Source organism: Nicotiana tomentosiformis, chromosome 6 (assembly GCF_000390325.3).
Source record: "Nicotiana tomentosiformis chromosome 6, ASM39032v3, whole genome shotgun sequence".
Taxonomy (NCBI): Eukaryota; Viridiplantae; Streptophyta; class Magnoliopsida; order Solanales; family Solanaceae; genus Nicotiana; species Nicotiana tomentosiformis.
The window spans coordinates 26,193,824-26,208,173 of NC_090817.1; the positions used below are offsets into that span (position 1 = coordinate 26,193,824).

The 14,350-nt window shown below is 33.0% G+C and overlaps 2 protein-coding genes across 2 annotated transcripts; one reads left to right on the top strand and one right to left on the bottom strand.

The window, feature by feature from the left end:
* Positions 1-3,179: 3,179 nt before the first annotated feature.
* On the top strand, positions 3,180-8,549 carry LOC104090114 (sodium/calcium exchanger NCL-like). The gene is made up of 7 exons (XM_009595161.4): positions 3,180-3,627; positions 4,795-4,980; positions 5,550-5,731; positions 6,195-6,340; positions 6,418-6,694; positions 6,767-7,069; positions 8,101-8,549. The coding sequence occupies exons 1-7, from the start codon at positions 3,276-3,278 to the stop codon at positions 8,347-8,349; spliced, it is 1,695 nt and encodes a 564-aa protein (XP_009593456.1). The 5' UTR covers positions 3,180-3,275; the 3' UTR covers positions 8,350-8,549.
* Positions 8,550-9,598: 1,049 nt separating this feature from the next.
* On the bottom strand, positions 9,599-12,946 carry LOC104090113 (uncharacterized). Its single transcript, XM_009595160.4, has 5 exons — positions 11,636-12,946; positions 11,393-11,515; positions 10,521-10,690; positions 10,278-10,440; positions 9,599-10,179 (listed from the first exon to the last, which is right to left on the bottom strand). The coding sequence occupies exons 1-5, from the start codon at positions 12,299-12,301 to the stop codon at positions 10,012-10,014; spliced, it is 1,290 nt and encodes a 429-aa protein (XP_009593455.1). The 5' UTR covers positions 12,302-12,946; the 3' UTR covers positions 9,599-10,011.
* Between the last annotated feature and the right edge of the window lie 1,404 nt (positions 12,947-14,350).

Here is a 14,350-nt window from a genome sequence, read left to right on the forward strand (position 1 = left end):
AATCTTAAACTCATTCAGACCGCACGCAAGACCTCCAACGGAGTATCGAAACTCGCCGACGACCTCAATTAAAAACCTCGTTGTTTCGACTGGGTTTGGATGGTAGTTTATGGTATTAAAAAGGCTGTTCTATGAAGGTTTAAATGTTATTTTTGGGTGGTGAAGCAGCTAATTTTTTCGAAAGAAAGACGAAGAAAGAATGGCACAAGTAGAAATTCCCTTATCCTAAAAGAAGAAAATAAATTTCTCTCAATTCCCTCCTCCCTCTTTTTTTCTCCTTCTCTCCCCTCTTTTTTTCCCTCACATTTCTCTTCTATTTATAGAATTTTTTTTCGAAATTTTCAAATTTTGTTTTATTTATTTTTTATTTTTAATTAAAAAAAATTTTCACTTCCCATTTTTCTTATTTTTTTAAAAAAATAATTCCCCACTTTCCTTTACTTTTATTTTTTAATTTCTTACTTTTTTTTACTTTTATTATATTTAAATTCCCACTTTTATACTTTTCTTTTTTTTATTTCCCACTTATTTTACTTTTTTTTTATTTCTCACTTAATATACTTTTTTTTATTTCCCACTTATTTTACCTTTTTTTATAAAACAAATTCAGCTACACTTACTTTTATTTTTTAATTCCAACTTTCTTTTACTTTTTATTTTTGTAAATTTTCACATTCTTTTACTTTTATTTTTAAAATTTTTCACTTTCTTTTACTTTTTTTATTAAATAATTTCTACCTACTTTTACTTTACTTTTTAATTTTATATTTCTACTTTTCCTATTTTTTAATTCCCATACGATTTTTTTTAAATAATAATAATAATAATAATAATATTAATTAATTTTTATTTATTTTAGGTTTTTTATTTATTTTATTTAAAAATAAAGATAAAAATAAAAATAATACTAATAGTAATAATTAACTTTTAAATTATTATTAATTTATATATATATATATATATATATATATATATATATATATATATATATATATATATATATATATATGTAAATATTTTTAGAAATTTAATATATATTTTTTAGCTTTGTATATATTATTAAAAATTTGAAAATATTTACATAGTAGAAGGTAATAAAAATTCAAATATAGTCAAAAATTAGGTGCTCACAGCTTCCAACCTTGGAACTAAGTATCCCAATTCACTCCGAAACCTCCCCGAAACCAATACAACCACCCCGGCAAGTCCCATAACCACAAATGAATATAGAAGACGAGATAAATAAGGAAACTAGCTACAATACACAAAATGACCGGCCAAATTGTTATATTTGTTCACTTGAAACTTTAGTTTGGGTGACAAGTAAAAATAATATATTGCTAACTAGGGGTGTACATAGATCGAGTTGGTTCAGATTTTTTAATTACCAAACCAAACTAATTGTATCGGATTATTAAATGTAAATACCAAACCAAACCAATAAAGTTGAGTTTTTAATCTCGGATTTTTTGGATTTTCGGATTTTTTCGGTTTTTTTCCATAAAGATTTCATAGCACAAAACGTAAAATTTGTGCTCCAAATATTTCTTTAATCCTAGTAAGACATAACTATATAAGGTATTTTTTAATAAAATAACATAAATATGAGATGAGTCATGGCATTGTACTAAAATATTCAACAATAAAAATAATAAAATCGCATAAAATAAATATTATTAATAAGCCATAATAAAAACAAACATAATTTAAAATTACGACTAATAAGTACTATTATTTACATGACTAACTACTAAAAGAAAAATAAGTTATACATTTTATCTAAACCATGAAAAAACTAAAAAATAGATATTGAACACTATTTTCATTCATAGTATAACTGAATTGAATGTCTTTTATTAGCAGTAGTATTTATTTGATTTTGGTTTAGGATTTATTTGAGTTACTAACATTTATGAACTATAAAACTTATTGGAGCATCCAAAAATTATAAGTCCAAGCTTGAAATAATACGTTAAAAGATAAAACTATGAAAAAACTTAAGAAATATTTATAAACTACACTACAATAATATTTTTATGTATTAAATATATTTAAAACTTCTATACATATAATGTCGGGTTGGTCTAGTTTCGGTTTGACCTTTTTTAGTTAAAACCAAACCAAGCTAAATATGGTCGGATTTTTTTTTCCAATACCAAACCAAATCAAACCAAACTACAATCGAATTTTTTTTCTCAATTTGACTCGAATTATCGGATTGATACGGTTTATCGGATTCATTTGCACACCTCTATTGCTAACTTTCACAACGAACAATCAAGTGAAAAAATAGACATAGGAGCATAACCAAAAATGTGTATTCTAGTATTTCTTTATTTTGGGGGAAGTGTATAGATAGCCACTTTGGGGACCTCTTTTTAAGGCATAACTAAAATTTATACTAAATTTTTTAAAGTCTAGTGGATTCAAAAGTAACTTCTCCTTCTAAAGTTTCAAAACTTCACATTTATTTCATTTCAGTATTTAAAAAACTTCAATTTAATAGTAGAAAAAGACACACATTTCAATGCGTGGTACTTAATTCATAATTATTTTGATATACTAGTTTGACTGCCAGTATTTATACATACTGAATTTCATTATTTAAACTAAAAGTTATACATAAAAATTACTTAAATATTTAAAGTAAAAATACATGTTCGGCGGACAAATTTTTTATTTTTAATTTTTTTTTTGTAAGTAAAGTACATGTCTGAACACAATACTAACTTTTAAAATTCTTTTCTATTTTAATTTCAATTTTTCTAAAAAAGTGTTTGAAGTTGAAATTGAATTCAGTCTGTTCCAAAATAAATGATATATTTTTAAATTTGGAAATAATTTAACTTTAATTTTTTTATTTTATTTATTTTACCTTTAATGAGAAACTTTTATAACCACATAAATGTCATGACCTTACAAGGTTTTTACCCTTTAAGCTTTTAAGATCATAAATTTTAAAAGTATTTTCTTTTAAAACTTCGTATCGAGTCAAACTAGATCATCTAAATTGAAACGGAGAAAGTATACAGGACAAACAGTGTGTGCTAGTAGTTTGTTCAAACATGTATTTTAATAATTAAAAAATTCGTTAATGACCTTTACTCTACTGACTCTGTTGCATGCCGATTTATAAAAAAAATGATTCAAATGAATAATGAGTGACCGTCTGACCGACTCCAATCCCCACTCATAGACAGATCGATCTGTTTATATACTTAAAACAATATATTATACTTCGTTTAGTAGATGCTTTAGTTATACTAGTTGTAAAAATGTTTGTGAAAGCTTATCTCCCTCTCTTGATCCTACTGATCATCTCCGGCGCCGTTTACGGCCGCTTCATCTCCGATGGTGTTCACGGTCGTGATTCAGATGTTCTCCGGCTGGACCGAATTTCGGCCGCGGAGGAGAGTACTTGCGAACAGAGTTATGGATTTCTGCCTTGCACTAAAACTGCTCTGGGAAATGTCTTCCTCATTATTGTATACGGTTACCTCATGTTCCTTGCCGCCACGTATCTCTCTTCTGGTAGTGAATTTTTGCTGGAGATTTTAGGGCCAGGTCTTATTGGTGGACTCTTCCTTCCTGTGCTTGGTGCTCTTCCTGATGCTATGCTCATTCTCGGTATGATTATTATCGGTTTTTAAAATTTACTTTGTTTTGGTACTCAATTTATCAGCTTAACCTGATAGTGTAAAAAATGTAAGTGTAATGATCATATAAACAATCGTAAGTGTAATTGGATCACTTATTAGGTGATTACACATGTGTTAAAATTCACGTAAAAGAATACTTTTCACTGTCAGTCAGTGTATATAACTTCAATCCAAAGATCGTCAAGTGTGATTTCCCAGATTCAAATTATCTAACTTTGATCAATTTAAGATGGTTTTTTACCTTTGATATAAAGAGAATTGCAACATATTTTATTACTTTCAATAGTATCCGAACTTCTATAATTTAATTTTGAATAGATGAGTTAAGTGTATCTACCTGCGAAAGACAGTCACGTTGACTATTGATAATTACGAAGTGTCTAACACGAAGATAGAAGCAGTAATATGTATATGTTTTTTTTTCCTCCTATTATTTTTTTATCTTTTGAGCTTCAAGGACAATTACCAGGGAAAATTAGAATGTTAAATTTTGCATCCAAGTAGCACTTTGCAGCTATGTAATAACTAATAAGTACTTCGTTTTTAGCATAATAATCCTATACACTAAAGTTATTTAACGCTTAACTTCCTAGACCAGCTTTTTGACTGCTAACTGATGGAGAGAAATATTGGCATGCTAGTCAATGTCTCATTTTCCACCTTAGAACCTCACAATCAAGAAGATAGTTTTAACGCCTTTTATCTACCAGAGATCAAGCCTTGATCAATGGTTAAGCTAGTCCTTTGGGACAATCTTTTTTCTTCAGGATGTTGTACAACTTTGTAATGCAGGAATCAGGATCTTGAATTCCTTGGGGAGGCCTTTTGTCAAAATTTGAGTCAACGGGTCTTAACACTTGCCTCATACTCATCAATGGATTCATAAGACATTCCCAATTTATGCTCATTTATTTTTCTGTGGTAGCACCGCTCTTATCCAATGCCTCAAAGTTTTTAAGATGTAATATGCCAACTAAAACTAAGGGATGAGCGGATTGATGCAAATCTTACCTGTTTAAAAAATAGTGCCTAAGAGTTGTTTTTCAGCAAGTAATTTTCACTGTCCCCTCAATTAAAACCATTTGTTACACGCCATAATGAGCTTTGCAAATTTCTTATTACCTCATTGTTTTAGTATCGGGGATATCTGGAAGTACTGCAGCTGCACAGAGCCAGGTCTCTGTAGGAATGGGCTTGCTAGCTGGGTCAACTGTGATGCTTATTACTGTTATTTGGGGAACCTGTTGCATTGTTGGCAAGTGCGACATACAAAATTCTGCTGCCATAGACTTGAAAGACACTAAAGGATTCAGCTTGACGGGTTTGCCTCTTGACTCTTAGATATGTGTACAGGAACATGTATAAGTTCCTCCTTTTGTCTTTCCTGAAATATATTGCTATAAACCAGATTCTGCTATTCTCCCCCCCCCCCCCCCCCCCGTATAGACCTACTCTTGTCTAATCATTGAGAGAGGATGAGTGTAAGGAATTCTTTTAAAGGATAAGTTTTGGACTCTCTAAGGCAAAACAAAGAAATAGATTCCTTGTAGAAATGCTTATCTCCAATAGTTAAAGTAAGTAAATGAGCTTTCCTTATTTTAAAAAAGTAAGAACATGAGCTTTTAAAAAAAAGGTAAAGTAAATACTAAGAATATGAGCTGTATGGAGAAAGTTTGCTGGTTACACGTATACAGTATGGGATCTTTCACGAAACTTGCCAACCATCTGATTACCAAAATTACAGGGACTAAATATATGTATTCAGCTCGTGGAAATATTCCTGCAATTATATGGCAGTAACTATATACTTGTGCAAGTGATATTCCTACTAATATATGGCAGATTTTGTGTATCAAGATGCTTCTACTCAATGAGTAAGTGTCAATGTAGGTTCTGGTGTTAGTACTGACGTCTGGACAAGCCATGCTGCAACAATAATGGCCGTGTCTGTCGCTCCTTTTCTTGTTGTCCAACTGCCACAGCTCCTCCATTCAACTTCAGGAAGACATTTGGCTGTCTTGATTGCTCTTATCATATCACTTACACTGCTTGTTTCTTATTGTCTCTATCAGGTACTATGACATTGCCCATGTGTTTTTTTCTTCTGTTCACTGTGGTTAACCTCATTTTCTCTTAAGATGCAATGAGATCATCTGCAGAGATCCGCCTTGACAGCACTTTTTGGAGACAAATATCAGTTTTTACAGTTTTGAACTGAATTTGTTCAAATAGGCAATAGCAAACCCTATGATTGGCCGCGCTTTAAGTAGTTTTCATCCCTACATGGCCTCGAAAATGGACTGTCCACATAACAACCCGAGTTCAAGTTGAACCTGTATCAAAGGGCAACATGATGCCTCCTCTACACCTCTTCCTCTTCCAAAAAGAACAAGCAAAATAAAGATAAATCTGTTATCATCCTGTGTGCTAGGCTGATAAGTTTCATTTTTTTACGCTAGGAATCATGAGGCTTATTTCTTCTCTTCTTCTTATGAAGCAAAGTCGTCCTGAACTTCTCTTCAACTTTTAATGCAGGTCTTTCAGCCTTGGATACAGAGAAGACGACTTGCTTATGTAAAACATAAGCATGTTATATCAGGAGTTTTGAAACATTTAAGAATGCGTGCATTGGGGAGGCTTTGCACTGACCAGGGAGCACCAAATATAGAAGTTTTGGAAAAGTATGTTTGAAATGCTTTCTGCACTGTTTTTATCGTTTTTAGAATGCTGATCAATGTGATGAAGGATCGCATGACAGGCTATTCAAGGCAATTGATGAAAGTGAAGATGGATATCTTTCTCGCTCTGAATTAAAAGCTCTTGTAGTAGGAATCCGTCTTGAGGAGATAAACCTAAATGAGAATGATGCTGTAGAAAAGCTGATGAAAGACTTTGATACTTCTCATGATCAACGAATTGAAAAGTCTGAGTTCATTGCCGGAGTTGCAAAATGGCTTAATGAGGCCAGGGGTTCCAAGGCTCCTTCTATTGAAGCTGGTCCTGATACAATGAAGTACCTCGCTGATATGCATGAGGTTTGTTGAGTGTTGATGAATTTTTCTGACTATCGCCGTGAAGATAGTGATAATATGTAGATGTGCTTGCAGGAAGCAAGAAGAGAACACCATTTCTTAGGGGATCAAAATGACGAAAGTGTTGAGGCTGTTGAGAATCCCAGATCAATTGCTATTAAGGCTGTTCTATTGCTGTTGCTGGGTACTGTCATTGCTGCTGTGTTTGCTGATCCCCTCGTGGATGCTGTTAATAATTTCTCCAGTGCCACAGGCATTCCTTCTTTCTTCATCTCATTCATTGTGCTGCCATTTGCAACCAACTCCAGTGAGGCAGTGTCAGCTATTATCTTTGCTAGCCGGAAAAAGTTGAGATCTGCATCATTAACATTTTCGGAGGTTTGTTTTCCTGATGCAGCTTCTCCGCTTTATTAGTAGAAATTGTGGTTTCGCTACCCATTACTTGCATCAGTGAGCCTGAAAGATAATTAATGAACATTGAGGTGTCGTTTAGTTGCAAAGATAAGGGAAAATAATCCCGAGATAAAATGTAGGATTATTTTTATCCACCTTTGATTGAATTTTATATTCCGGTATAAGCAATCTGGGATTATTTATACCACAATTGTGGTATTATTTTTATACCACACTCAATGTGGGATAACAATCAAGGGATTACCGGGATAAAATAGCAAAATGACACATTTGCCCCTCTCCAAAGCTCTTCTCCTAAGTCTTTTAAGAAAGCCAAGGTTAAAATTTAAAATAAAAATTTATCCAAATTTATCTATTGTAAAACCAAATACATGTTTTAAAGTTAGATTCCTCGTATCCCCTTTTTAGTCCAATGAACCAAACAAGTGTTTGGTACTAAGGAAAACCAAGTCAACTACACGACAATCCCAAGCTAGTTCTAATTGGCTATATGAATCCTCAATATCCATTTCTCTTTATTTTAACCTCTTTCATTTGAATAATCTATAATTTTGATTCTCTAACACTAGAAATTTCTGTACTTTTTACTGACTTACAAATCTCAAACAGAATTAGAAATTCCTAGCAAAAAGTCAGTTGACGGAGACCTCAAGTAGAGATTGAGGTTCTGTTCATTTAGGCATTGGTGCATGACAATCAATTTGTCGTCCCTCATGGGAACAGTAATGGATTTGGTAAAAGATTATTTATAACAAGATTTTGTTTCTCTTAAAGACCTGCTTTAGTGTCAGCGTAAGGCTACTCATAGGAAAGCTTCTCTACTTTTTTCTTGAAATGTAAGGCGCAACGTGTAGTTTGTTTATCTGTATTAGATGTTGCACGATTATATTTTTTCAACTCTCGATTGTTCTATAATGAGCATTTGAGCAGTTTGATCGCTTGTGTCACTGATACAATTACCTAGGTTTGATAACATCTGTGATGGTATCTTGCAGTTGTATGGAGCAGTGACTATGAACAATCTCCTTTGTCTATCAGTCTTTCTGGCTCTTGTATATGCCAGAGGATTGACATGGGACTTCTCATCTGAAGTGCTGGTTATTCTAATTGTTTGCGTTGTCATGGGCGTCTTTGCGAGCGTTCGTAGCACCTTTCCCCTTTGGACTTCTTTGGTAGCGTTTCTGCTCTATCCCTTATCTCTTGTACTTGTATATGTTCTTGACTACAAATTCGGATGGTCTTAGATTCTTATGGTTGAATTCGTATATTTTGAGCTATGCCGCACTTAAGTTGGTCTTGGTGTCCTAGAACTTCATTAACTTAAGAGCTGAGGTGATGTGGTAGTAACTTATAATTTCGAACTGCTGTTTAGTGGTAACAGGTTTTCATTTTTCCCTGTAATAAATCGTCTCTTAAATGTTAAGGTGTCTGCTTTTGCAATTCAGTTTCTCTCTTGTTGATGAAGTTTTGCTGTTTGCACACTTAAAATTTCCCTTTTCTGCTCTTACTCGTGGCTTTTATAGTAATGAGGTTAAGAAATAGCTTTTTGCTCTTTAAAAATATTTCCTGAAATTTTGTGGCTTCTTCCTGGTTAAATCTTTCTCCTTGCGTCCCCCCCAAAGAAAAGGACAGAAATGAGAGAGCCAAGCATTTTTGTCAAAGCTGTTTCTGTTTTAAAACATGGCAGAACAAGTAGCTTTTTAGCTTAAGTCGTACCTTAAATGATTCAAAGATGTTACTATGATACGTTTTCTCCCTTTGACTTAATGATTTATAATAGGATGGACAAAATATTTTTGTCTCAACTTTGCCATTTAATCAAAGGTTATATTTGTCAGTAACTACCATTTGAATCCCCATTAGATTATTATTCATCTGCGATGAAACCCAGGAGACTGACCTTGACCCTTGCTCGATATATATAAGGAGATATAAGACACCAATTTAATCAGATTTGCACTAAAAAAGGGAACGATATTAGAAACCATGTTGCTTATCAAGAAATATAAAAAAGGGAACGATATTAGAAACCAAGGACTTGTCTAAAACTGAAGCATCTAATAGAGGTTCTGAGCTTCTTTTTCATTTTACTTTCATGAAATTAATCTGGCACAGAATGCGACCCCATTTTGCAAAATATGTGAGTAAATATATGTATCCAACATATAATAGACCGCCACTGTTTGAAAATAATATAAAGTAAATACTAAATGGAGACAGAAAGTAAAACTTTAGTTAGTTCTTGTACTAAAACTTACAAGCCGGCTGAGTAGTGACACTTAGCTGACATGATCGTGTAAAATTCTGCATACGCCATTGATCGTGTAAAATTCTGCATACGTTCATTGATCTAATCCTAGGGATAAAACCAGTTTTTCAAGACCCAGCTAGTGCAAGATATGTTATTGAACTGTTGTTTTGAACAAGTATTGTTCCGGAATCCTACACATTTCACTTGCCTTGTGTGACTTGACATAAGTAAAACTTAATAGCTAAATGAATCAGCACGCCATGCATAACATACTAACAGCTTACAGAAGTTGAGACATACAAATCAATGGTACCAGAAAGACCAAGTCCAATGCGTCCCACTTGAAAAATCCCTTCAAAATCTCACTTTTCATCGTCATACACCGAGAGGCTAATCCCCACCTCTCCTATATGACTTTGCATATTATCATGCGTATGCGGCCAAGATCTTGGCATATTTATTTCATGCTCAAGCTTGTATATGCAGTTTAACTACAAATTAACCCAACAAACGGTGAAGACATTCATCAGAAAGAATGTTATTCTACCGCACAGTGGAATAGAAGCCCTGGCTTAGCGGAATAAGAATTTTACGGTTTGAGGTAAGTAACAGTTTTAAATATGGTCCTGAGGGTATGGATAAATTTACCAAATTTCTATAGCTTCAGATTGAGATCAACAGTTTCTGCTACTTCAGCGTGGCAGTTGCTTTTGTTTGTTCCTTCTTGGCCGAGTTGTACCTTTGCAGATGGGAAGAATCCGAAGATGGGTTGTTGAACTGATCTGTTTAAACCTGAACATGTCTTAAGCTCTTCAGCAACTCCCTGTGGATTTAACAAATGCAGAAGATCCTTAGACCAAAATTAAGATACCAATAAGTACAGGTATCAGAACATACATAGTTAGACCTCTTGTCGCTGACCTGACAGTTTGTGGATTCCAATGTAGGTGTCTCTTGACTCTGATATGGTGAAGCAGTTGAAGGAGGAGCCAACGTGAAAAAATCTTCATTAAGAGCTCTATTTTGTCTGAAGACATTCCTTGGTTTGGACTCGGATATAGATCGTGATCCTGAAGGAACTTCTCTGGAGAAAAGTACCAAAAAAGACTCTTAGTAGGTATTTGAAACACCAAGATTATGCAACGTTCACAGGAGATATCAAACCTTTTAAGTCGATTGCCTGATTCTAAACTGGCTGTGCACTCATTGCTGCAGGAAGCTGATTCAGGCGATCTGGATGCAAGGCTAACATAGCCCGGAGGAAACTTGCAGTGAAATGCGGGGACTGGTGGATACTCTGGAGAGAAGGGATATGGCCTTTTCATGCCAACCATCTACATTACATCATTAATAATCAAAGATGTGGCCATCAATCAAAATACTTAAGTAAACCATTTAGAAATTTAGTGTTGGATATTTAGTTGTGAGCTCCACTTTGTCCCACCTGAAGTAATGGTTGGAGGACATGTTAGCTCACCAATCTATGTTTATGGACATATCGTTCACGACATAAGTTTTTATCTAGCAAGAAAATCTTCTCAAACTGAAGAAAATAAAATACCATACTCAACCTCTCCAACATCCCCTTCGCAATCAGTAATTCAGTAATTGTAGCATATGTCTCTTGGTGTTTGAATCATTATTCTTGGATAGCTTGTTTAAATGCAAGCACATAAAACTTTTTTTGAGCAATAAAGGGACAAAATTTGATCCATACTAAGTGTAACACTGGGCTGAGTGAGCATATCTTCTACAATAACAACAACAAATCTAGTGTAATCCCACAAGTAGGGTCTGGGGAGAGTAATGTGTATGCAGACCTTACCCCTACCTTATGAAGATAGAGAGGTTGTTTGCGGTAGACCCTCAGCTAGTGCGCATATCTTCTGACAGTGCGCATATCTTTTGACATGGTTATTACAGCATTTTATTGTTCTGGCTTTTGAGGCCAGAATGTCATGTCTATTTACTTTAGCAACAAAGTGAATGTCATGTCTATTTACTTTAGCAACCAACATACACAATAAAAGAATTACCTTCACTTCTTCAGGCCACAGAGGTAAATAATTACAGCAATAATAATTTTGGTTTGAAGGGGGCTCCATCTGATAATTTAATACAGATGATGACGACGATGAAATCCCTGATGAGATATTCACCTGCAGTTTCCACAGTAATTCTAATCAGCATTTCAAATACATCAAACAAAAGTTTTAGATGCGCTAAGGCAATGACGATCTATATATACATCAAAGCAAATGATCAATAAGCTTGCTTACCATTGATGAAGAACAAGAAGGTTGCTGATATTGTTGTGACCTTTGCAGCACACTTGGTAGAGGCAAAATGGGGTTATGCAAATCATTAGGCAAATTTACATTTGGCCCGAAAACAACACTGTTGTGATTTCCCTGTTGGCTTTCTCTTTCAGGACTATACTCATCACTCCATAATTTAGGGGAATTATCATTCCCTGGACTCAAAACAGATGACCAACTTAACTCACATCCACTCCTGTTCAATGGTTTTGATGATTGTAAAGTCTTAGGACGAAAACCATCGATAACAGGAGCAGATGGATTTGGTCTAACGACACAATTTTTCGAAGGTCGTAGATCCATTTTTGATGGTGGTGGTAAAGGGATTGAAGAAGGGTTGATTGTAGGCCTAAAAGTAGGACATTCAACTGCTAAGCATTTGGACATAGTATTGGTTGAATGCACTGAATTTGGTGTCAAAATTGAATCTTTTTTATGTTCTTCTTCTAACATCCTCTCAAGTTGAGCAACACCAAGTCCTCTTTGTGGGACTTTTTTTTGCTTCAACTTTTTTGAGGCTCTACTAGTAGCACCACCACTGCCACTTGAACCACCACCCCCACCCCCACTGCTATTACTATACCTATGAGTATGTTCCTCTATAGCCATTATAGTCCTATGCATCATATATCAAGAAAACTATATATTATATAATACTCAAGTAAAACCTAAAGGGCAAATATTTATAGACTATGTAACCATGTTACTCTTTAAGATACAGATAATCTAAGGGTTTTGAAAGAACCCCAGATGGAAAAAATTCAAGAAAATCAGAAAGAAGCCAAATTTAAAGGGAAAAAAACCCAATTCCCCATTTGTACGTTACATGAAATCTTGTGTGTCATCAAGTCAAGATCTGCAACTTAAATAACACCCATAATTCAGCAAAGATTGCAACTTTTTGAATATATATAGAATTTATTTACATAAAACGTACAAAGATTTAGTGTTAAAGCTATAAAGAGCAGGTTTAAAGGGGAAAAGGGGAGTATCTGAAAAGTTTGAATTTTTCTCTTAACCAGTTGTTTAAAGTTGTCTGAGAGACAGATCAGATCATTATAAAGGGAACCAACATTTTCAAAAAATTTAAAAGTTTAAATTGCAAATCTAAAGCATCCTATAAAAATGCTATTTCTCACATTCACTCCATCAAATTTATCGCCAAAACTTTCGGTCCACTCCTCATTTTTCCCTTCCTAGACCGACTCTCAAGTACTCCTCTTTCTCCTTCCCTCTGACCCCTCTGCTCTCTCTCTCTCTCTCTCTCTCCCCCCTTTTATTACCAAGAAATTGAATTATGATCTTTATTGTACGTTCCGATATAAAAAGTGTACTGTATAATGCCGCGCTCTAACTAGGCAAGCATTATATATTAACCTTTTATTACCGAGAGAGACATTGAATTATTATGATCTTTAATTAGACGTTCCAAAATAGAAAGAGGGTTCATTTGGTTGATTATATAGGATAATTAATTCTAACATAAATTTTTGTTTAAAATAATAGGAGTATAGTGTTTGGTTGGTCGCATAAGATAAAATAATTATTGCATAACTAAATGTTAATGCATATTATTAGCAATATAATGATTAAACTATTTAAATAAAAAAAATGCTCTCTAAAGTGAGTAATTCATGTATTACAATTAATTATTATATAATAATTCTTTCATTATTAATCAATACATGAATAATTTTGATACTATAATCCTTGCATAACTGTTATGTGATTCAAACAACCCTAAAGTATTACTTATATAAATTGGAAGGACTAATTTCTTTATGGGTTTAAGTTATTATATACATTACTATTAGCATAATTTAAGATGTCATAGAATATCAGTTATTTTATTTTCCAAATTGTATTTAGTGTCTCAAGTATCACAAGCATGAAGTGTTGATTATTTGTTATGATATTGGTACGGGGCTAGCTTGTGCACATTAACTATTGAAATAGTACCTCATATCTTGCACCAACACCAGTACAAGTATTAGGTAATTTTTTCCCCAACTCTTAGATAGATAAATAAAATTTATTTAGTATTTTATTTTCATCCGCTTGAATTTAAACCTAAGAACTCATATTTTCAAAAAATTAATTGACAATATGAAATCTTATTCATTGCATAGTATATTGAAAATGATTGATGAACCAAATTACTTTTCAAAATTCGTTTACTAACGTGCGTTGTCAAAATCAAATGAATAAATATATAAATATGTATCATTTGTTACACACATTTTATCACTTAATCATAATTAATCAATGTGTACTATCACTTCAATTTGTAATTGCAAAATTTGTTCATCTCGTACAAAATAATCTAATATCAATATGTTGTGAAGCAAATATATTAGGAGCCGGTACATACTTAAACCAATCAATTTAATCTTAGAAAATAAAAAATAAATTAAAAATACACGTTATTTAATCATTGTTAAGTGATGAATACGTATCTATATTCTATATATATATATATATATATATAAGGAATAAAGTTATCATATATAATTGGCATTATGGTTAAACTAAGTGGCAAGCCAATAAATACCAATAGTATATAATAACTTTATTTTATATTACTATGTTAGTCAAATAGAAATACATACATACATACATACATATATATATATATATATATATATATATATATATAAACTGAATTTGAATTAAAGT